The following is a 24234-nucleotide window of genomic DNA, read 5'->3' on the forward strand; positions in this document are numbered from 1 at the left end:
ATTATATTTAAAAATAGTAATATTTACTAAATATCACGTTTTTCAAGCTTGAGAAGGTAAAAATATATTATTTTAAAGGTAAATATCAAGATCGGTATTTATAAGAATATTAATAAAATAATATATATTAATAATATTATTTTATTAATATTCTCTTTAAATACGGGAAGTTTTTAAATTGGTACTTTCAAAACCAATTTACAAATTTGCCCAAGGATCTAGTCGAGGTGACGTTAATTTGCCCAAGGATACTTTCAAAACCAATTTACAAATTTGCCCAAGGCTCGAGTATATAACCCCCCACCCCCAAAGCACATCATCTCATCGCTTGCGAAGCGAAAAATAGGGGAAAAAAAGGCACCTAGCAAGAGCAACAGCCACCCCTAGCGACAAATAAGTAGCGAAAAAAAAGGGCACCGTAGGGAAAAAAAAAGGCACCTAGCAAGAGCAGCAGCCACCGTAGGGACAAAAAAAGCACGAGCAGCAGCCACCTTCTGCTGTTGAATCTGTTGGATCAAAGCGATCCAACCCTGCTTTGACCCCCCCCTTCTGCTGTTGGATCTGTTGGATCAAAGCGATCCAACCCTGCTTTGATCCAACCCCCCTTCTGCTGTTGGAGCTGTTGGATCAAAGCGATCCAACCCTGCTTTGATCCCCTCCCCCCTTCTGCTGTTGGAGCTGTTGGATCAAAGCGATCCAACCCTGCTTTGATCCCCTTTGATCCCCCCAAGCGATCTTCAACCCCCCTTGTTGGATAACAGCATCCCCAGCGATCTTTTGTTGGATCAGCGGAACCTTGTGCTCTCCGTAGCAAAGACGGACTCGCAAGAGCTGTTTAAACCGTGGTAGGTTACCTGGCCCCACGTGACGTTACTTTCAAAACCAATTTACAAATTTGCCCAAGGCTCGAGTATCCTATAGCGCCCCCCCGCCCCCCCCCCCCCCCCCCCCACAAAAAAATAATAATAATAACATTAAAAAAAAGCAAACAAGGCAAGCGTTAAGAAGGCGGATAAGAATATATATATACGGGGTACCTCATATATATCCGTAGACAAGACCGACTGGGAATAAAATTTTAATATATAATCTATATTATTTTTTAAAATTTAAATTTTAAATAAAATTCAAATACATAAATTATATTATTTTCTAACCTAATTTTTATAAACAGGATTCATATTTAAACCCTGCTGCAAACAACAAAGCCTGCAGCACTCAGCTCTTAATTAATTTGGGCTATTTTAATGAAGAGCTGAGGAAAGAACTGCACTTACTGTATACGAAGCAAACAACAAAGCCTGGTGAAACAAAAAGACTCAAACACTGAGGAAAGAACTGCACTTACTGTATACCATAAGTAATCTTGCAAATAAACCTGAATATTCAGGTGATTCTCGATCTGTTCTTTTTACAACAATAATTTAAGGTTTTTTGCATTTTTTCCTGTGTGCAAATTCTCTCTGAGCTCTTGAGTTGATTTGTTTCTCTCTGTAAAAAAACTAAAAAAAAAAGAAGAGAGAGGATTTACCATTGTTTCTCTACGTTTGTCCATTTTCTTAGTTCTTTTCTCTGTGTACATCATTATTACATTCTCCATTCTACCATTTGTAGACTTTGAAGCTTTTCTCTGCCAGTATTTATTCTTTAAAGTATTTTTTTTATTTAAAAATAACTTAAAATATATTTTTTAAAGAGTTTATTTTTGATATTAAAAATAAAAAAAAAAAATTAATTTCCTTAACTAAAAAAAAAACTATTATAAATTATATAAAAAAAACTATTATAAATTATATATAAAAAACTTTTATAAACTATTCCGACAGTTTTTTTCGTTATAGATTATTTCCTAATCTTCTCAAGTTTTACAGCATACAGCACAGGAAACTCATGGGGAATGGTGCTTCCGTTATCAAAGGTTTTATTCTTCCAATTCAAGAACTTGTGTCCCGACTCTGGCATAGAGCACGACAACTAGTATCACAGCAGCTAACACGTCTCGGAGAAGATCTGGTCGACAATTCCCATGATGAGTGGGAAAAGGAATGGCAAAAGGTGCTTATAACCACTTGCTTCACAATAGCCCTTTTTTTTAACCAAATTCCTGATTCCAAACTCGATTCCATGCATTTAGTCTGTATCCTTGTTGCAATTCTCTTTTCTTGCCTCTTTGTTTCACATTTTATCAACCCCGCGAAGTTTCCGAGGACATCCAAAGTGTTGGGTAAAGTTGCGGTTTTATGGGCAGCCACCGTGTTTTTCATCACCATTTCAATCCCATTCCCCCCTGGTGTCAAGTGGGCTACTTGGATAATCTATGCCATCTCGTTGCTTGTTATTGCAATCTGCAATTTCTGCTACTAGACATTAGCTTTACATGGCATATATTTTTTTCCGTCAGTGTTTGTATTTGTTTTTCCTCACAAGGTTTCCATTTGTAAGGTGTTGAAATTCAGTGTAATCACGGTGTTATGTGTAATATGGGTCATTCAAACTCTTTATGTAGTATCTATGAGCTAAGAACGTAGAAAGGACGTTATCATCAAGCCAAGTCTATGATCTCATGGGGCATAATTCCCGCCGAGTTAAATAATAATTATTGCATCGAACAACAATCTCACTAAGAAACAAGTATAGAACAGGTGAACTTAAAATCGTTCAGCTAAGCAAACAAGAACTCTTAGAAAAAATTCTGACCTCCCATTCAGCACGTATTGGATTAACTTCAAATCCTCTGGACTCATAGGTTTGCTCAGTGTAAACGGACCAACCAGATATTTAAACATTTGCTTCATAAGTGAGTCAGATCTCACATTTAAGGAGACCAGGAAAGAACCAGAAATCCATTCCTTGCTCCTGCAAATATGGATGACAAGAACAAATTGAGAAAAATGATCATCCCATAAAATGTGAACATTTTATCGAAATTGTTACAACAGAACAATCACCTTCACATGTTGTCAACGCGTAAGACATATGCTAATACCTTAAAAAAACAATCAGGTTAAACAAATTAATACTATAATTGATAACCGTTGCACCATTAAGCTTAGGAAATGCAAATCAAATTTAGCTTTTGCTAATGTTTTAGCGTCATGACCCTGTTAATAATCATTACAAGGGAAGTGTGTGACTTTGCAGCCAAATTTCATTAACAAATAATGGCAGGAAAAAAAAAAACAGGAAAACAATGTTCAGAAATTTAGGGGAAAGAATCATTTTGGATTCACCTGTCTCTAGAAAGTGAAGAACTCAATTGTTTTCAGGGCTTTCCAACCAGTCCTGTCCACTTATTAAAGCCTCAATATGATCTCTAGCCTGAAACCATTGAATGCAACTGCACCGCTGATAGTAGACTTTGATAGAATAGCTGATATTGGAATTGCTAAGAAATCACGAGCCATTTTACCAAGTGCTGGAAATCTTGGAGCATTGACTCACCACCAAGCTAATACATCTGAAACCTTATCCCGGGTTTCCACAGGCTCTCCTAAATACCAATCAAGATCAGATTTTGGCGGATCAACCACATCGCCATCATCTTTCTGCTTATGCCACTCACGAAATCTCAGGGACTTATCATCAGAATCTGGATCATGTGATGTCAGACAACTGGTGTCCTTAGAAGGTGATGCTAGATAACTTCATTATCTTCGCCATTGGACAAACATATTTATTTTTGCATCTCTCTGTCTATTTTTTGAATAACGTTTTAAGTGTTTGTGTAGATTTGAAGTTCCCTTCTTGTTTTTGCATCCTTTACATATGGCCCATACTGCACAATTTTCTTCTATAACCTTATCGAACCATTTCCACACTTCAGATACCTTTCGTTGTTTATCATATATCAGCACATTCGATGAACATATTACCATCAGGATCTGGAGCAGGTTCAATTTTATCATTGTTTTTACTAACTTTAGAACCTCGTTCCCCGAGTAATTCTTCTTTTGAAAACATTCTCAAGCTCTTACAAGTTTTCCGTGGAGTAAGCTTCAGGTTCCTAACCAAGTCCTGCTGCTCTGAACTCTCTTTCATGAGGATAGGGAGAAAGAACTCTAATATATAGTTATAATCAGCATCACTGCCCCTTAGCCAGATTGCAACTGCAGCATTCCAATTATACTTTCGTGCGTGATGAGCAAGAGGATAATCTATGAGCAAGAGGATAATCTGACACGCAATTTTGAAATATCATCAACAGCTCACCAGGTATAATCACAAGGAATCCATGTCAGAGCAAGTGGCAATCTGTGTGTTTGGCATACAGCTGTGGTAACATTAGCGATTACAGTTAACTCAGCTCTTTGATCCCTTGAAAAACACTGGGAAAAAAAAATTCTATTAGACAAAGCAGAAGACAACCTAATTTAGCATAGAAAAAACTGTAAGGTACTACTGATAAATACATAAATACCTCAGGACGAAGTCGAGGTTGTAAATTGATCCGTAAATCCGCAGCCTGCAAACAGTTGGGCTAATACAGTTGTAATAGTGAATGCCTCATGAGCTCCAATTTAAAGCTCAAAGATTGTTTCACCTCAGAAACACTAGCAAATGCAAACACAGAGATCACAGAAAATGAAGCTAAGGGGAAAATTCACATTTTATGAGATTTCGAAAGTAAATAAGACAATAACTTTGACTTCAAGCTCGATATGCTAAGGAAAGCTACTTTCTTTCATCTCTTTCTTATTCTCCTAAATCCTGATAATAAATTGAGTAGTATTTTCAACGTTATCCAAAATCTGATTGAAAAAATATATGTAATGAAAACAAACCTGGAGAGCCTGGAAACCTTTTTCCGTCTCTAAATCAAAATCCTGTTTCTCCTCCATGGTCACAAGCTCCAGGACAGCACAGCAATACTTGGGTTGATCAGATTCTAAGACCGGAAAGGCAATAATACCCCCTACTCCACAAGAGATGGCATCTGATAGGTGTGAGTATTCACTCGGTCGTAATAACATACATTTGAAGTCCATTCTGGAAATCCATCTTTTCCCTTAGACTCGACTTTGCAGGAGGCAAAACATCTTCAACGCAGGACAAATGTTCCAAATACATTTGTATTTCGACAGATTTTTTTGGCAACAAGTCTTCTCACTCCTCAGATCTTCTTATCCATGGCTGGAAAGTGGAACGATGAGGAGTGGTTAAAGAATAAAGACTTGAAGGAGGTTGACTTTTCTCAAATAAAGACTCCAACATTCGGTTGATGACAAACTCCATCTCAAATAAAGGTCCGATTAATTTTTCTTGTCCAAATAATAATCATATATTCTTTTATGGGCCTATGGACTCAATTAGCCCAACATAGCCCAATAAATCATTCTTAGACATGTGATAGGGAGTGATTCATTTTATATTTGTTAAATCATCAAATAATTAGAAATGATAAAACTAACTGTTGAGAAGTTAGAAGGAAGCATGAATTTAGTGCTTTGGGAACAACAGAAGAGGGAGTGACTCGTTACCCTGTAAATAGGCCACTGGTAGATTACAAAGGAAGCATGAATTTAGTGCTTTGGGAACAATAGAAGAGGAAGTGGAAGGAGGAGGAACAAAATTGCCTGTGTTTTTGGTCTTCCTGTTGAACTGATTATCAGCTAAGTGTTTTTTTTTTTTTTTTTCCTTTTTAGTTCGTAACCCATTCTCACAACTTTCTTTGCGTTGTACTGTAGGCGGTTAAGGGTGTGTTTGGATTCTTAAAAATTTTGATTTTTTTTGTTTAAAATAAATAGTGTTTTTTATTTTTTAAAAATTATTTTAATATGCTAATATTAAAAATAATTTTTAAAAATTAAAAAAAATATATTTTTTAAATATATTTTTAAACAAAAAACATTTTAACCATCACCACGACTATAATCTACCTAAAGCTACAAAAATTTGGGACACGAAGATGTAATGAATGTTTGAAACGTGATTGTACCCGTATTTTTTAAAAACATTAATTTTTTTTATTAAAAATAAATTTTTTTATATATTTTGGATCGTTTTAATACGCTAATTTTAAAATAAAAAATATAATTTTAATATATTTTAATATAAAAATTATTTTAAAAAAATAACTACAATGAAACAATTAAATTCTCTTCCAAAGCGAGCATGCATTGCATTATCTTATATGAATAACATATATACACACACATATATGAATGTATGTGTGTATATGTATATGTATATCTTAAAGGACCCGACACCCTTAAACATAAAACATAAAGGATAAATTAATCATATTAGAATTTATACTTCTTAAAGATAAAAAGAAACATTTTTTTCCTAAATAAAAAAATAAATGAAAAAAAAAATCAGGGGTAAAAATAAGAATAAAAAACTAGAAAGAGAGAAGAATAAACGGTCTTTTTTCTTTTCTTATTTTCGTCTCTTTTTTAAAAAAAAAAAACAAAACAAATTCTTCGTAAATGGCGATGAGGACACCAAACTCCTCCTCCCCTTCCTCCTATCTTCTTCGTCTTCACCATTCTCCGCGATCTCACTTTTCTTCTCCAGGTGCTCTCTCCGTACATGTGTACGTATTCGTACACATACCTTCTTTCTCATACGAGTATATTTCTACGTTTATTTTTTCATGCGTACATACATTTTGATTGGATCATCCGATCATTGCTGCATGTCTATTCCATTTCGATTGACGTTTCCAATTTCCAGTTAATCTATTAATTTCATGTATTTTATTTATTTAAATTCGATGTTTTTTCATTATTGATCAAATTATTCAGTTAATGAGGGTTCATTAATTTTGATTTCGCAATTGCAGTTGTTGAGTTTGTCAGTTAATTACACGGCGATGATATTTAGGAAGGACTAAGAAAAATAATTTTCTGAAATGTGGAGGTAGTCTTAATGTTAGATTTTCTATGTTATTGTCATTGTTTCAGTATTGCCTGATTCTTTCTTGTTATGGCTTTCATGCCAAACTATGAATGTCTGGGACCTGTCTATAATTTTTTATCATCAGATTTTCATTCGGTTTGTGCTTTCATATATGGATTAAAAAAGAGAGAGAGAAGATTCTTTCTTGTTAGTCCATAAGATATTACAGAGGCATGCATTTCCCTACAAAATATTATTTTCAGGATTCAGTCTTAGATATTAGGTTGAGTTCAAAAGACTCCCCCTTTTCACTGTTTTGTCAATTCCCCCCTATATTTAAGAACTGAATAGATATAATATACTAAGATTGAAGATGAAAGTGAACTTTTTATAAGAATTTTTAAATGAACTCCCACCATGGTACATTTTTAATTGTCAGCGAACCATGTATTTGCCGATTCCAGTTGCCAGTACCAGATTATGAGTGTCGTATGAACCGCTTAGACATCACGTGCTCAATATATTACGGCCAAATATCTTCTGGGATGTGTAGCGGTTTGAAATCACTCCAAACCACCACGTCGTTTCAACCTTGGAGACCTCTATCTCTTGCATTTGTTTTTTTGTTTTTTTTATGCTTCATACCAAAAATCACGCAACCTACTTCCATAGTGACAAATTAGATTTAAAACATAATTTTTTTTTAAAATATCGTATTGTTTTTTATGTTACCTAATTGCTACGTGATTTTTTTACACCCTCCTCACAACATTGTCATGCGCGTTGTCCCACTCGAATTTGTGTTGTATATAAGTATTTATTTAAAATAAAAATAATAATTTATTTACAATTATATTAAAAATTTATTAAAAATAAGTTGGAAATTATAAATTAACATCAACCTCAAATTTATCAAATCATGCATCGATATTCGGTATCCATTTAGGATATCTAGATACTTGACTCCATTAAAATAATTGAATCTCCATTGACGATTTAAACGACAATGATATTACTCAGGCGGCCTCAATGCTTGTGAATCTGAAAATAAATTAAATTAATGAAATATTGATTAATTGTTTATAAATTATGTTATAATTAAAAAAAAAAACTAAAATCGAAACAAACTTACATTAAAAGGTCGTTCCTTTCCACTGTGCCTTGTACTTGCGGGTGGAATGATTCCGCTGTGAAGGCACATCGCCTCTTCTCTATGAAACCACGCTGGAAGAGACATCATCGGTAGACGGCGTAGGTGCATCTTCTACGCATCTACACAATTTTATACGAATAATTACATAATTAAATTCGATTTTTTAAAAAAATTCGGCAGCATCTCCCTTACCTTGGAGACTACCCAAAGTTTTCAAACCTGCAAATATTAACAATAGCCACAACCAATTGACCCCATTCAAAAATCTTGTATATAACCTAACATCTATACAATTAATAATTAAAATTATTGAAAATACTTAAACACGTATCATGCAATAATAGAGTAAAATTGAGATAAAATAATTAAATTTATTCTTATATATTCAATTACCAATTACAAGAAAAATTTAACAATAACAATTAAAATTCAACAAAGTATTCAATTATTTATCTTTGTTTACTTAGACGTGATCCAAAAAAGCACTAATTATTGACTTCAATTTAAATGAAATAATCTAATCTCAATAAATTAATTTTGTTCAAAGAGATTTGATCTTTATTTAAATTTAGCGTGTTTTTTTTTTTTCCTATACAAAGTGATTCAAATTAGAGATTTGATATATATTACATTGATGGACTTTAAGAATTGTGCTTTAACTTTAAAGAATACATTGAAAGGAAAAAAAAATATTTATTGCTTACTAATTTCACGGATTTCTATAATATAATTGATTCATCATTGATTAGGTCTATAATTAATAATTTAAGTTTAATCTCCCATGAGTGGTTGTGTTAACCACTAATATGCTCGTGTAAAGCTCGTGTCTAGTAGCAGAGATTGCAGATTGCAATAAAAAGCAACGAAATGGCATAGATTATCTAAGTAACCCACTTGACACCAGGGGGGAATGGGATTGAAATGGTGATGAAAAACACTTTTTTTTTTCTCTACCTACTTAGCTGTCTTCGCATCCTGCTTTCCAAATCCTCTAAATAATAATATTATTATTTCTCAAGCTAGTCTTCGCATCCTATCCATCCATTGCTTTCCAGGAAGTGGCGTAATGCACATGCCCCAAGAGGAAAAAGTACACAGACATAATGCTCTTCCTTAGCTTATACTGGAGAAGCATGCACATCCTTCCTTTTATTATTTTAATGGAGTGTTATTTTCAAGATTGAATTAGACCACTTGATTATTGAAAAGTTGTTTAACATAAAGATCAAGCTGTTATACTTGGAGGCAATATTGATATCTTTGCTGTTTAATATATGGTTATGTGATTGACCACCAACCCTTAATTATATTGGCGTGGCTGAAAGGGAAAACATTTGACCCAACAGTTCTAATGCAAACATTTCTTGAAAACCAGCAACGAGCCCGTGTTCCTATAGCAGAAAATATGCTTACATGTTCCCAGAAAGAATTTTTGCAAGACATTAATCAGGAGAGGCAAGGCAAGTATGGACTGTTCTCTGTAATCAATTTTAATCCCTAGAGACCAAACACACTATGTTATTTACAACAATTGAAATTCACATTTGATTTAATGCTGGGTTTACGTTAGCATTGATTCCTTTCAGCATGCTATATTTGTTTGCTGTCTCCTCATCCATATTCTGGACCTATATTCTCAAGGAGTCATTGGTTCCTGAAGATTATATGCCTCAGCCTTAGCAGCCAATTCATTTCTGCATAAGTTGACATTACCATCGAGCAATCCCAGCACCACATCCAATCTCTCCGTATCGCTGTCGAACTGCATGTCGGAGTCAAAAGATTAGAAAGAATGCGACAGAGTCGTGACAGTAAAGAGCTCATTAGAGTGAGAATCTTACAACAAAATCAGGTTGTGTCACTTCTTCTGGTGCTAGCATAAACTTGATAACATAAACCCCACAGTCATATCTGCATAGAGAGAAATCACATTTACAATGTGTTTAGAGTGTAAATTTTCATAATGTTTGGCAATAAAATCAAAATGTTGTCAGCCAGAAATATGCTCTTACCCGTTGGTTTGTTGTGGGACATTCGGTGATCTGTTCACTGAAAAACTTGCAAATGACCAGCCATCAAGGTAGTTCTGTTGTATATCATCTTCGAATAGGATATCCAGGGTAGCCAACTATTTGTTTAAATATCATAACATATGATTGGTGTTAGAGAATAATATAAAACTAATCATTGAATTTCACCTCAATGTTTAAGTTTTTAGGTTGAGATAGATTTTTGATATAGAATCATAGTCTTTAAAACTAAGTTGCTGCGGTTCGAATCTTACAACTCTTAATTATATGTTCTAATTAGATTAATTAATTTATGAAAAAGCAGTAACGAGTCTATGCAAGTATCTTTAGGTTTCATCAAAATGCTCAAGCTTCTGAATGAAATAGTTGATTGACAAATGGAAGTAAGCATAAATACAAGGAAAGTTAAATTAGGAGACAAGACAAGGTAGCTCGAAGGGTGCTAGCACTCACCATGTTAGGCAATCTCTTGTCGACGGAACTGCCACTCGATTTAGCTAATGAGTCCCAAATCTCAACAACTTGCTTCTTCATATGCAGAACAAAGAGATAGAAGTGTCTTCTTTCCTTGTCAAAGACAGGAACATACATCTGCAACCATATGTAGTTAACTGGCTGTCACCTTTCAAATGGGTCAACTAAGCATGGAAATGCATGAATTGGACTTGACAAAATTCAGACTTTACCTTCTCACAGCTGAACAGAGCAGACATATAATTCTCCCTGTACATGTGTTTCTTTGCAAAAGAGATACACTCGGATGTATCATATGCGTACTCCTGTTTTACCAATGCGTATGTATTTCTAAGGAAGTTATGTCTTGCAAGTAGGACTACATGGTAAATTGAATCGAACCAATTATACTACATGGAATTAAGATATAGGAAAGATTACCGAAAAAAAAATTGGAAGGTACCAATTTATATAACCTTTCTTCTTCCTCCTCTCAGCTAAGGATAGGGCATCAGACATGACAGAAATTACGTTATCATCAAGGCATGTCTGTGGCCTTAGTGTGCGCAATTGACTCCGAGTCAAATAATTATGGTTGCAATGAACAACAATCTCACTGACAAAAGACAAGGTTCACAATACAAGAATTCAAATTATTATTATTTTTTTTTAAAATACATATAGTAACTTGGAAGAGGGGAGGAAATCTAACCTCTCATCCAAAGATGAGTAAAAAATGTAGTTGATTAACTTTAAATCCTCTGGACTCGTAGATTTGATCACCTTAAATGGACCTGCCTGATGTGTAGGCATTTGATGTTCTGAATCTCCCTGTTGCTTTCTTGAACTAGATAATATTAATATTTTTATTATAATTAATATTATAAATAAAATAATTAAAAAAAAAAACATTATTATTATTATTAAATTTAAAAAATAGTATCATTACTAATGAAGAAAAACCATCATTTTTTTTTAAAGATTAAAAAATATAAGAATTTGAGCAGACAAATTAAATATTATTATTGGATCTGGTGTTGCAGCCAGACTCGACGATCTAGGGTTTGACATTACAATTGAACCCAACACTTTTAAATCTTAGATTTTTTTTTTTATAGTTTTTATAAAAATAAAAGGTTGGTCTGGGATTGTAGTGTCAGTCACCTAACTAGTAATAAACTAAACAACCAACTTACTTGTTTTCGGGGCTTTCCAACCAGTCTTGTCCACATATAAAAGCCTCTATGATCTCTGGCTCCAAACCATTGAATGATGGATTCACCTTTGTAGCTTCACCGCTCATAGTAGACTTTGATAGAATAGCTGAGATTGGAATTGATAAGAAATCACGAGCCATTTTACCAAGTGCTGGAAATCTTGGAGCATTGACTCGCCACCAAACTAATACATCTGAAACCTTATCCTGGTTTTCCACAGGCTCTCCTAAATACCGATCAAGATCAGATTTTGGCGGATCAACCTTAAGCCACTCACGGAATCCCAAGAACTTACCATCAGAATCCAGATCATATGATGGCAAACAACTGATGTCATTCGCATAACTGTTGTACATACATGTAAGTTTGCTACGAAATTCCATCAAGTATTTGCTCGCATCACTGCCATACATCAGCAAAAACCCATACTGCACAAATTTAAGTTTACAGCGCGGGTCGAGTACTAATAGGATTCCAAATGCAAAACTCCATTCACTGCAATGCATATCAAGATTCACCTTCATTCTCTTCGCCATCGAACAAACATATGCATGCTCACTCTTTTCCCACGAAAGCAAGTTCTTATATATATAGCAAACATGGAGGAAGCATGCATCTATGCTTGATGAAGAACTGCCTAAAGACTTGTGGATCACTTTTAAACACTCGCATACAATCATCGCCATCTTCCACTCCTCTGCAGATGGATTCACCTTAAAATCAAAATCAACTTGCTCGAGTTGAGTAAAAGCTTCTCTTAATTCCAATGCACTCCTGAGCATGACAAACGTGGTCTCCCATCTGGTAGGATCATCATGAGAGGCTGCTTTCATATCTTGCAATTTCACATTATTAGTTGCTTCCCGAAACTTATCTTGGTTAATTGGTGTTGCATTCACATATTCAATACAGCCCCTAATCTTGTTAAGCACATCTTTTATCTCATAAAACCCATCTCGAGCAAGAAGTTCAAGAGTTTGTGCGTAGCAAGAAAAACATAGTAAGTCTATATTTGGGAATTGACTGAGAAGCTTCCTTCTGAATTCTCTAGTCATTTGACTGTTTGGTGGAGCAATTTCTGCAAACATGAAGTGCACTTTCTTAATGATGTTCCACTCCACAAGCACATCTTTCACAGCTTCATTCATATAATCATGTTCTATACTCCTGAAAGCCAAAATCTTCTTATTCATCCTCCACCCATCATCAATAAAATGCATGGTCAAGCAGCAGGACATCTTGTTATCACCGTATGACTGCAAATCAATTGTTATACTGAATAGAGATGAGAGATTATCAAGATATTTCATTAGTTTCTCTTTCTCTTGTCTGTAAATAGAAAGAGCATCAGCCTGTACAATGTCTTGTGAACAGAGTTGAAACTTTGGCTGCAGATCGCAGACAAAAGTTTTGAAGAACTCATTTTCAACCATATCCAATGGAAATCCGAGCTTCATAATCATTCTAACAAAGTTAAGGCGACTCCTTTCTTGATCAAACACGAAATTCCCTCCCAGATCAGAAGGCAATGTATGTTGTTTTGCATCTCTCTGTCCCTTTTTTGAACAACTTTTCAAGTGTTTGTGTAGATTTGAAGTTCCCTTCGTGCTTTCCCCTGGATACTTCTTTTGACATCCTTTACATATGGCCCGTACTGCACCATTTTCTTCTATAACCTTATCGAAATGTTTCCACACTTCAGATACCTTTCGTCGTTTATTATCAGCACGTTCGATGAACATATGACCATCAGGATCTGGAGCAGATTCAATTTTATCATTGTTTTTACTAACTTTCGAGCCTCGTTTCCTGGGGAATGGTTCTTCTGGAAACATTGTCAACCTCTTACAAGTTTGCTGTAGTGTAAGCTTCAGTTTCGCAACCAATTCTTGCTGCTCTGAACTCTCTTTCACGAGGATAGGGAGAAAGAACTCTAATATATAGATACAATCATCACCAGTGCTCCTTAGCAGGATTGCAACCGCAGCATTCAAATTATACTTGCGTGCGTGATGAGCAAGAGGATAGTCCCTTACATGCTTTTCCTTCACATCAGGCTCAAAGGAAGGAAGACGTGTTTTAAAGGCTTGTCCAGCAGCACCTTTCCCTTTGCTCAGATGTAGTTGCTCACAAGCATGCACAAAGCCTTGCATCTCCTCATCTGCATAACAAGCTTTACGGTCTATTGCAAGTTGGCCTAGCCACCAATAACTTCCATCTAATTTTAAAATATCATCATCTCCCCAGGGAATCCATGTCAGAGCAAGTGGCAATCTGTGTGTTTCGCATACAGCTCTGGTAACATCAGCGATTTCAGTTAAGGCAGCTCTTTGAACCTCATTCAACCACTGGGAAAAAAATTATATTAGAGAAAGCAAAAGACAACCTAATTTTGCATAGAAAAAACTGTAAGGTACTACTGATACATACCTGAGGTCGAGGTAATTTGATCCATAAATTGGCAGCCTGCAAACAGTTGGGCTTATAAAGAGTTTAAAACACCATCAAATAAGACAAATATGTCTCTTTGCACATAAAATTTAATGGCAAAAATAATTTGGATTGAAGTTGTAATGAGCTCCAATTAAAAGCTTAAAGACTGTTTCACTTCAGAAACACTAGCAAATGCGAACGCTTAAAGATATGCTAAGGAAAACTACTCTCTTTCATCTCTTTCTTATTCTCTTAATTCCTGATTATAATTGTTGGGGCTGTTAGGTTGTTTTGTTTCAATCTTATCTCTTTGTAAGTCTTATATTTCAGATAATTTGAGTGAATTGCTTTGTGGTAGTCTTCTAACAACAATAAATTTGAGTGCTATTCTCAACAAAATCTGATTGTGTATATATATATATATAATGAAAACAAACCTGGAGAGCCTGGACAACTTTTTCCGTCTCTAAATCAAAATCCTGTTTCTCCTCCATGGTCACAAGCACCAGCACAGCACAGCAATTCTTGGGTTGATCAGAGTCAAAGACCAGAAAGGCAATAATACCCCTTACTCCACAAGAGATGGCATCTGATAGGTGTGCGTATTCACCCTGTCTGTAATAACTTACATTTGAAGTCCATTCTGAAAATCCATTTTGCCATGCCCGATTCACAATGTCTGGACGTGAAAACCCTTGCCGACCCTGTTTGAGCCAATGTTGACGATATTCAAGTAGCGTAGAATTTGGGACGCACAGGTAAGGGAGATTTTCCAGGTCGAATCCACGCTTATCTCGAGCCCAAAATTGAGCCAAAAAACAACCACTTCCTAAAGAATCTTGAAGCAACGATAACACTTTTTCCATCTTTGCACGTAGTCTCATCTCTTCAGTAATCAAAATATCAGGGCGTGCTACCAAATCTTCAAAATCCATTTGTATTTCGACAATGTTTTTCTGGCAACAAGTCTTCTCACTCCTCAGATCTTCTTTTCCATGGCTGGAAAGTGGAACGATGAGGAGTGGTTAAAGACTTGAAGGAGGTTGACTTGTTGACTTTTGGCACTGTGTCTTAAAACTAACTTATCTTCTGCCCCTTTAAATTTACTGATATTTTTCCTCTATTCTCATAGTTCAATTCTTTTCAATTTCATCCTTGTGCTTTTCTTGACTAAAAAAAAAAGCTTACAAGGTTTTCTTAATTGAGTAATAATCCATGTGACACGGACCTGGATGAGAATCTCAAGTGCATTTGGATTGCCCTGTCTAAATTTTAAAGCTCAATCACCATCTTGTTATGTAATCATTGAAAAAAGGATAAATTTAAAAGAAGTTCAATCTTTACTTGACTTCTAATTATGATTATAATTAACAAGGAAGCTTCTTCTGCACATTTTACTACTCTGTGTGTTTAGAGTAGTTGATTTTTTAAATATTTTTATTTTAAAAAATATATTTTTAAAAATTTACTTATATCAACTCTTTTTAAAACTCTACCAGATTTAGCCCATCAAATTCTCCAATCGAAAGACGCAAGCCCATAAAAAGTTTTAAGGGCCCATATTATGTTATATTGATCAATGGTTATATATAACACCGTGATTACACTGAATTTCAACACCTTCCAACATGCAAATGTAAAGCCTTGCGACGAAGAACAGATACAAACACTGACAGAAAAAAATAGATGCCAAGTAAAGCTCGTGTCTAGTAGCAGAAATTGCAGAATGCAATAACAAGCAACGAAATGGCATAAATTATCCAAGTAGCCCACTTGACACCAGGGGGGAATGGGATTCTCCTTTTAATGTTCTTTCTTGAACCAAACCGATATCGAGTGCATGAATGCCCGGTCCAGCTAAAAAGCATGAATTGTCGCTGTCGCTCCATAATAATCTTTATCTATAGCATCTTTCGATGGTATAGCTACATAAACAGCCAAAAAAAAAATCTTAAAATAATAACTTATTTATTGATTTTGAGTGCTTAATATATACGGACGTGATGCTATTTTTTTTTATCAAGATAAAAAGCCATTCTTGTTTTTTTTTTTTAAAGGAAAGCTATAAAATGTCAAAAACCATTTTGAATCTCTCTCTATTTTATCATTTTCCTAAAAGAATATATAAGAAATTAGCCTTTTTATCTGGGTAAAAAAAAAAGAAAATTAGCATCTCGAAACTTATCTCATTAAACCCTTCTCGAGCAAGAAGTTCAAGAGTTTATGTATGGCAAGGAAAACATGGTAAATCATCGCTTATGAAATATTTTTTTATATTAAAATTAAATTAAAAAGATATTTAAGGACCAAATAGGTATAATATGTGAAAATTAAGAATCAAAATGAATTTTTTATGAGAATTTTTAAACCATCACCTATTTATGAGTTATTTTTCACTTAATCCTCATCTTTCAACTTTCTTAATCAAATACCTTGAATTTATTAATTAGCAATTAAAAATTTTAAAAATAAAAATAAAAAATATCAAAATTTTAAATCGTAAACATTTTGTATATAATTTTGGCAAACAATGCTCGTCTAAAGTATTTTGGCAACATTTAATGTTTTCTATAATAATATAATAATAATTGTTTTGCCTTTTCAATTTGAATCATTTTGTATATAATTTTTTTTTCAAATGCTAATTTTAAATAAAAATTAAATCTCTTCGAGTATATTTCAGAATATAAAAACTATTATTTTTAAATTTTAATTATTTTTATAGTTTTTTTTAAATGCTAATATTAAATAGAAATCAAATCACTTTAATCATAGTTAAAATGTGTTTAAGAATATAACAATAATTATTTTTAGAAATATTTTTGTTTGAAAATATATTAAATTTTATTTTTTTATTTAAAAAAATTATTTTTGATATCAGAAAATTAAAATAATATAAAAATAAAAATTAATTTAAAATAAAAATAATAAAAATAATTTTTTATAAAACAAATAAAGGTGTTCAAAATAACCGATCAACCGAGAAAACCAACAAAACTGAAGAAACATTAACCGAAAAAACCAAACCAAAAGTAAAAACCGATTAAACCAACTTAAAAAACCATAAATGTTATCAGGTCCGGTTCAGTTTCGACAGCAGGTGCTGACGATGAGTCTGGATGGACAGACTACATAGTCCAAGGCTTGACGAAAAAGACTGTTGGTCTAGACACTGGGGCAGTAACAACCCGTGGGACAGTGTCGCCAGATTTGTCGCCAGATTTGTCGGCAGTGTTGGCTTATTGGCACGGTGGGCTGATGTGAGTGGGGATTAGGGCAGCAGACAGTGAAAGCAAGAGTTTTCCTGAGGTTGCCGAGAAATAAACGCCTCGGGATGGCCGGTTGAGATGACCTGGCAGCCCACAACGAGTCATTCAATTCTTTGCCCTATCAATATAACTCCCGATGTGTTGTTCGCTATCTCGAAAGAAGAGATCTCTTCCTCCCCAGGATGGTCGGGTGTGATTACCCGACGGCATCATTCAAATCACTGCCCTATTGGCTACAACTGCTAATGGGGGGATTAGAGGTCTGCCATGGTGATGAGGGGAGGCAAAGACCGTGAAAGCAAGAGTTTTCCGAAGACTCCTCCAGTGGCCGGGTGCAATGACCTGGCACGTCATTCAATTCTCTTCCGTATCAACTTGGCTCCTGTTGGTAGGATTGGAGGCCTACTGTTACAGGGTTAAAATCGTTAGGGGACACGCTAACGAAACAATGCCGGTTTAGACACAGGGCAGTGTTGGAATCACCAGAGTCAATATAATCGGCTGCAGGTGCTGACGGCGAGTCTGGACAGATTGGATGGTACGAGGCTTGACGAAAAAGACTGCTGGCCTAGACATCGGGACAGTGGCAGCGATGCCACCAGTGGAAAAAATCAAGAACACAGATTTGTGCAGCTGGAGGCTTGTCGGGGGAAATCAGCAGCACATATTGCTTGACGAACATGGGCTGGATGCTTAGCTGGCAAAGCCAGGCAGGAAAATTCGTCAAGGGGGTAGGCTGATGAAACAGGGGCTGCTTAGACACAGCAGACAGTGTTGGAATCGGCAACGCCGACGAAATCGACAAAGTCAGCAAAATTAGCAGCAACTGCTGACGATGAGGAAGTGGAAGGAGGAGGAACAAAATTGCATGTGTTTTTGGTCTTCCTGTTGAACTGATCATCAGCTTTAAGTGTTTTTTTTTGTTTTCCTTTTTAGTTTGAAATCCATTCTCACACCTTTCTTTGCGTTGCACTGTAGGTGGTCAAGGGTGTGTTTGGATTCTCAAAAATTTTGATTTTGTTTTTAAAATAAATATTTTTTTATGTTTTTAAATTGTTTTGATGTGTTGATATCAAAAATAATTTTTAAAAAATAATAAAAAAATTATTTTAATGTTTTTTTAAATAAAAAAACATTTTAAACCATCACCATGACTATAATCTCAAACATGACCTAAAGCTACAAAAATTTAGGATACGTAGAAGTAGTGAGCGTTTGGAAACGTAGTTGTACTCGTATTTTCAAAAAAGTTAATTTTGTTTTGTTAAAAATTAATTTTATTTTGTATATTTTGGATCATTTTGATGTAATAATCTTAAAAATAATTTTAAAAAAATAAAAAATATATATCATTTTAATATATTTTAATATAAAAAATATTTTAAAAAATAATTATAATCATACTTTGAACGTGTTAATAATGCAAACGGTTACCCTTACCTCAAAACAACGACTCCTACTTGCATGCGAGATACTATAAATTAAATTCTCTTCCAAAGCCAGCATGCATTGCATTATCCAATTAAATTAGCAATAATTAACCAACACCATTATTGATTTCCAAGTTATATATATATAAAATAATACCATATTCTTCTATTTCTTTCTTCTCCGGACTCTACTTTTCTCTACAATAACATCTAAATCCATTGTAATTTAATAAAAAAATTATTTGTTTTAAGTTTTTTTTAATAAAAAATACTAAACCATTGTAATTTTTTTTTTTCAACATCAAATGAGATTTTAATCAAAATTTAATCAGATCAATCAAATTAATAAATTTGGACAGCAAGGAGGTATTTACGTTTTTTTCTTTCTTTTTTTATTTTTTAACCACATTACCTGATGAACTGAATAAGGTCATGATTTTCTATTTTCTGAAATGTGGAGGGAGTCTTAATGTTAGATTTTCTGTGTTATAGGCATTGTTTCAGTATTGGCTGATTCTTTCTGAAATGTGGAGGGAGTCTTACAGAAGCATGCATTTCCCTACAAAAATATTATTTTCAGGGTTCAGCCTTAGATATTAGGTTGAGTTCAAAAGACTCCCCCTTTTCACTGTTTGTCAATTTCCCCCCTATATTTAAGAACTGAATAGATATAATATACTAAGATTGAAGATCAAAGTGAACTTTTTATAAGAATTTTTAAACCATTATCTTTTTCTGATGTATATTTTATTTTGATTATTTATCTTTGAATTTTCAACTTTGCTAACTAATAAATTTGATTTAATTACCTTGAATTTAGCTTAATAAGCAATTAAAAAGTTTGAAGATAATTTTTTTTTAAATCAAAATTTTGAACCATTCAGAGAGTAAACAATGCACGTCTAAAGTATTTTGGCAACATTTAATGTGTTTTTATAATAATAATAGTTTTGCTTTTTCAATTTGAATCACTTTATATAATTTTATTTTTTCAAAAATTAATTTTAAATAGAAATCAAATCTCTTCGAACACAAGTTATGAATATTTAAAATATAATATAGTTGTTTTTTAAATATTTTTTAATTTAAAATATATTAAAATAATATTATTTTTTATTTTTAAAAAAATTATTTTTAACATTAATAAATTAAAATAATATAATATAAAAACACTAAAAAAATTAATTTAAAATAAATAAATAAATAAATAATTGCTTATAAAAAAAATACTTTAAAAATATAAAAATAAACAACTTGAGGTTAGGACTTAGGATAGTTAACCTTTATTGAAATCAATGCCTTTTTTTTTTACCAAAACCCAGAAGAAGAAAATCTCAAGCTTTATACACGCGCAAAAAAAGGCAGTCTTTACTTATATTTAGCTTTATCTGTGTGCTTACATGTATAGAGAAGACAAATTTGGAGGTGGGTTTGGTGTGTTATTGTTGATATTGGAGTGTGGAAGTAAATCACGGAGGCTTTCTATACTGCAAATTTTTGGATGTCATATAGCTGGATTGTCCTTGCTCCTTATAGAAAGGAGGTGAGTAATGTACTAATTAGATCATGGATGTTGAGATATTTGTTTATTGGCCGCTGAAAGCTGATATATCTTGATTTCTTGGTGTGTGCAGGCAACTATATGTATTGCAGGATTGAAGAGAGTGAGGTTTTGCTTTATGGGTTATTTCTGTCGAAATAGGTAAAAGGTTAGGTTTTTCAAGTGTAATTATTGAGTTGTTTTTAGTTATTCAAAAAAAAAAAAAGAAGGCTAAAGAGAGGAAATTGACCTGTTCTGTTTTGCGGGTAGATAAAAATCTGAGCAGAAAGAGTGAAACTTTGAAAGATTTGAAGTTGTGCAAGTGAGGGAAGATATTAGGAAATGAAGACTTGAGTCAATTGAGTTCTTTGTATGGAATTCTAATTGAAAAGAGGGGAGAGTATTTTGGTTAGTTATACAACTAACCACAATGGAGAACCCCTTCTCGTCGAAAGAAATATGGATGGGATATTGGGCTTGGCCAAGAGCTCAAATAGATAATGTCCCACCTTTCGATGATTCTCTTAGAAATTCATTGTTGGAGGACCCATTCAACTTTTTTTCAGAGCTTAGGAATTGTGATATGTATGTTGGATGGTTCGGTAGCCCGTCAGCTATGGATCAAATGCTTGCCTTCGATGGGATGCCATCTTTTCCATCAACATCCTATCCATCCTCTGTGCAGAAAGTTTTGCAGAACAAACTTCTACTCCCTTGCTGGATAAAATAAATGCTTATGGGACTTCTTACAATGGTGGAGATAATGTGGTGCTTCAGCAAACGTATTCGTATTTTGGTTATCCCTAAGATTGTATTGATGCTGATGATCTGGGTGCAAAACACAGTAGTGGTGCTGGTCCACAAAACTGTTTCCAAAACACCTCAGATTGTATTATTTCTCAGCCAACTGGGCCATCATCACTTGCTGAGAGGATGCTAAAGGCATTATCCTTGTTCAAGGATTCATCTATAGGGGTTATTTAAGTGCAGGTGTGGTTTCCATAAGGAGCGGGGATCAATACTTGTTGAGTACCTCAAAGCAACCATTCTTGGTTTGACCAAATGCTAGCATGGTTTACCACTAGACCTTCCTGGTCGTGTGTTTATCTCTAAGATTCTAGAATGGACTTCAAGTGTAATTTATTATAGCAAGCCTGAGTACTTACAGGCAAAGCATGCATCTGATCATGAAGTACGAGGTTCTTTTGCATTGATCTTTGATCCAGATGACATGTCCTGCTGTGCTGTTCTGGAACTTGTCTCTGTGAAGGAGAAACCATATTTTAATTCAAAGATGAAAATGTTTAGCTTCGCTTTACTGTAATACTATATTGCAGAAGCTTTTGTTCTCTTGTATCTTTAGATGACTTGACTAGCAGCCTGTTTTCACTTAAAAGCCTAATAAAAGGAAAGAAAGGGCATAAATTGTTTGTCATGGAGAGAGAACAAAATTTTGTTCATAAATAAGTTTCTCCCTTTAAGATCCTCTTGTTCCCTTTAAGTACTCCCTCTTGGTATGTTGTTGATAAATAAGTTCCTTTCCCTTGCTACTATATTTTAGAACCATAATATGCTGCATTTTGATCAGGAAAATATTAGATTTATCTGCATTTTAGAACCATAATATGCCGCAGGAATCTCCACAAGAATGAGCAGGAGGAGCAAGGCAACCAGATGACTGTTTACCATATTTCCATTTATGCCTATACCAATTATACTATTTTGTTTACAATGATGGCCGTTCACATTTGATTTGATGAGCATTGAGTGCCTTTCTCATGGAGCCCACATTCTCTGGTAAGCTTTCTTGAAGTTGAATTCCTATATGTTGTATGAATACTTTTTTTCCTATCGATGATTTATGTCTTTCATATTCTCATTTCTTACCAAAAATTCTCAATGATTTCCAAACCTCTGCTCACAATATGCCTCAGCCTTAGAAGCCAAATCATTCCTGCATGAGTTGACATCACTCGCTAGCAATCTTAGTACCACTTCCAACCTCTAGTTATCGTTGTCGAACTGCATGTTGGCTAGATAATAAGAAAGACTTTCATACCTTTATGTTCAGTAAGGGCACATTAATGTTAAAAAATTACCACAAAATCAGGACTTGTCACTATTTCTGTTGCTAGCATAAACTTGATAACATATACACCACAATTGTATCTGCACATACAGAAATGAACTGATGTGGCTTACAGTATTTTAAAGGTACTCAACAATATGTAACCTAACTACTCAATATATTGTGGATCACACACACACACACACAGCCGTTTGGTTGCTGTGGGACATTCAATGGTCTTTCCACTCTGAAATCTGTGAAGGACCAAACTTTTTGGTAGTTCTAATGTATATCATCTTTGAAAAGGGCGTCCAGGTTAACCAACTGGTTTGTGAAAATGTTGTGGAAGAAAAAAGTTCATAAAGCCCATTAGAATAGGTCAACTGGTGAACTTAAATGCATTCAGCTATGCAAACAATATGCCATATAAGTTGTTTCATCATTTCATATATACCATATAAATATTATATAAATGCAAACTGCTATGAACCTATTATGTACCTGTTTCTGCTAGTGAGACTATTGTTCATTGCAAGAATTATCATTTATCTCGGAGGGAACTATACTCACTAAGACCAAAGACTTGGCTTGATGATAACGTCCTTTCTACGATATCTGATGCCATGACTTTAGTTAAGAGGAAGATGGAAGATTATGTAAATTGGTATCTGCCAGGTAGGTTCCAAGATCATATTTGTACAGCTAACATCTTATTCTGTTTAATTTTACAAGTCCACTACATGAAAAACAAAATTTCCTTATACTCGTGTTGTACAGGAGAATTCAGATGATCCATCTAAGTGTATTTCTTTCACGAAAAAGAAAATTTATAACAAACGCAAAAAACTGTGGAAATAGTATGGATCTGCAGAAAACCCTTTTGTTGCAACTAACAGTTTTAAATATATTGGCTTTTGTCAATTAGGATATTATATTTTTTATTTACCCTGATGAAACTTCTTGTTCTTGTAGCCTGTAAATGTAACACCCATGTAAAACATGGAGAGATGAAAACTGATGGAGCAAAGTGCGCCAGAGGAAGCTTCCTCGTTAATTATGATCAAAATTAGAAGTCAAGTCAAGATTGAAGTTCTTTCAAATTTATCCTCTTTTCAATGATTACATAACAAGATGGTGATTGAACTTATAAATTTAGGCAGGACAATCCAAATGCACTTGAAATTCTCAGCCACTTCCTTGTTAGCGCTTTTTTTAGTCTAGAAAAGCAAAACAATTAAACTACGAGAATAGAGGAAAAATATCAGTAAATTTAAAGGGGCAGAAAATAAATTAGTTTTAAAACCCAATGCCAAAAGTCAACAAGTCAACCTCCTTCAAGTCTTTAACCACTCCTCTTTCGTTCCACTTTCCAGCCATGGATAAGAAGATCTGAGGAGTGAGAAAAATTGTTGCCCAAAAAACATTTGTCTTGCGTCGATGATGATTTGCCTTCTGTAATGTTGACTCTATGGGAAAAGATGGAAAAGGCGTTATCGTTGCTTAAAGATTAAAAATTCTTTAGGAATCGGCCTACAAAATCTCCCTTACCCTCACCTGGGCGTCCCACATTCTACGCATCTTGAATATCTTCAACTGGAGGTTCTAATAAAAAGAATGCTCCAAATACTGATAGTAATATGTTCACCGTATGTGCTTATAATAAAAGATGAAAGGTATCTGAAGTGTGCAAATAGTTCGACAAGGTTAAAGAAAAAAATAGTGTAGAAAAGAAGCATCCAGGGTAAGGCAAGAAGGGAACTTCAAATCTGCACAAGCACTTAAAATGGTGCAGTATGGGCCA

At 34.2% G+C, this 24234-nt stretch overlaps 1 protein-coding gene, 2 long non-coding RNA genes and 1 pseudogene across 12 annotated transcripts; 2 read left to right on the forward strand and 2 right to left on the reverse strand.

Moving 5' to 3' along the window:
- Positions 1-341: 341 nt before the first annotated feature.
- On the forward strand, positions 342-2530 carry LOC118057038 (uncharacterized). Its single transcript, XR_004688898.2, has 3 exons — positions 342-845; positions 1175-1390; positions 1872-2530. It is a non-coding gene; the product is annotated as an uncharacterized lncRNA (long non-coding RNA).
- Positions 2531-2556: 26 nt separating this feature from the next.
- LOC118057035 (protein NLP9-like) lies at positions 2557-5220 on the reverse strand (annotated as a pseudogene).
- A 4106-nt stretch (positions 5221-9326) lies between these two features.
- On the reverse strand, positions 9327-15290 carry LOC118057030 (zinc finger BED domain-containing protein DAYSLEEPER). 10 transcript variants are annotated; one of them, XM_035069480.2, is made up of 10 exons: positions 14564-15261; positions 14124-14159; positions 11673-14041; positions 11189-11317; positions 10953-11092; positions 10710-10855; positions 10477-10614; positions 10006-10121; positions 9835-9904; positions 9327-9755 (listed from the first exon to the last, which is right to left on the reverse strand). In XM_035069480.2, exons 1-10 carry the CDS (start codon positions 15059-15061, stop codon positions 9630-9632), a joined length of 3768 nt encoding a protein of 1255 aa, XP_034925371.1. In that variant the 5' UTR covers positions 15062-15261; the 3' UTR covers positions 9327-9629. The 10 variants fall into 10 exon arrangements, 4 of the variants coding, with proteins under 4 accessions (XP_034925371.1, XP_034925370.1, XP_034925372.1 ...); XM_035069479.2 differs by having other exon boundaries at positions 11189-11323; positions 14564-15259; XM_035069481.2 differs by having other exon boundaries at positions 10710-10802; positions 10918-11092; positions 11189-11323; positions 14564-15257.
- Positions 15291-20124: 4834 nt separating this feature from the next.
- LOC140954871 (uncharacterized) lies at positions 20125-23839 on the forward strand. Its single transcript, XR_012168490.1, has 4 exons — positions 20125-20368; positions 20460-20534; positions 20636-22162; positions 23406-23839. It is a non-coding gene; the product is annotated as an uncharacterized lncRNA (long non-coding RNA).
- Positions 23840-24234: the final 395 nt, after the last annotated feature.

This window comes from Populus alba, chromosome 17 (assembly GCF_005239225.2).
Source record: "Populus alba chromosome 17, ASM523922v2, whole genome shotgun sequence".
Taxonomy (NCBI): Eukaryota; Viridiplantae; Streptophyta; class Magnoliopsida; order Malpighiales; family Salicaceae; genus Populus; species Populus alba.

What these genes read in the sequence shown, in the direction of transcription:
- LOC118057030 (XM_035069479.2), bottom strand. Translation starts at nt 15,061, where the DNA reads ATGGATTTTGAAGATTTGGTAGCACGCCCTGATATTTTGATTACTGAA. An exon ending in TTGGAAAGCCCCGAAAACAA is followed by an intron (nt 11,324 to 11,672) that starts GTAAGTTGGTTG and finishes AATATTATCTAG; the next exon opens with TTCAAGAAAGCAACAGGGAG. An exon ending in TGAGAGGAGGAAGAAGAAAG is followed by an intron (nt 10,856 to 10,952) that starts GTTATATAAATT and finishes TTTACCATGTAG; the next exon opens with TCCTACTTGCAAGACATAAC.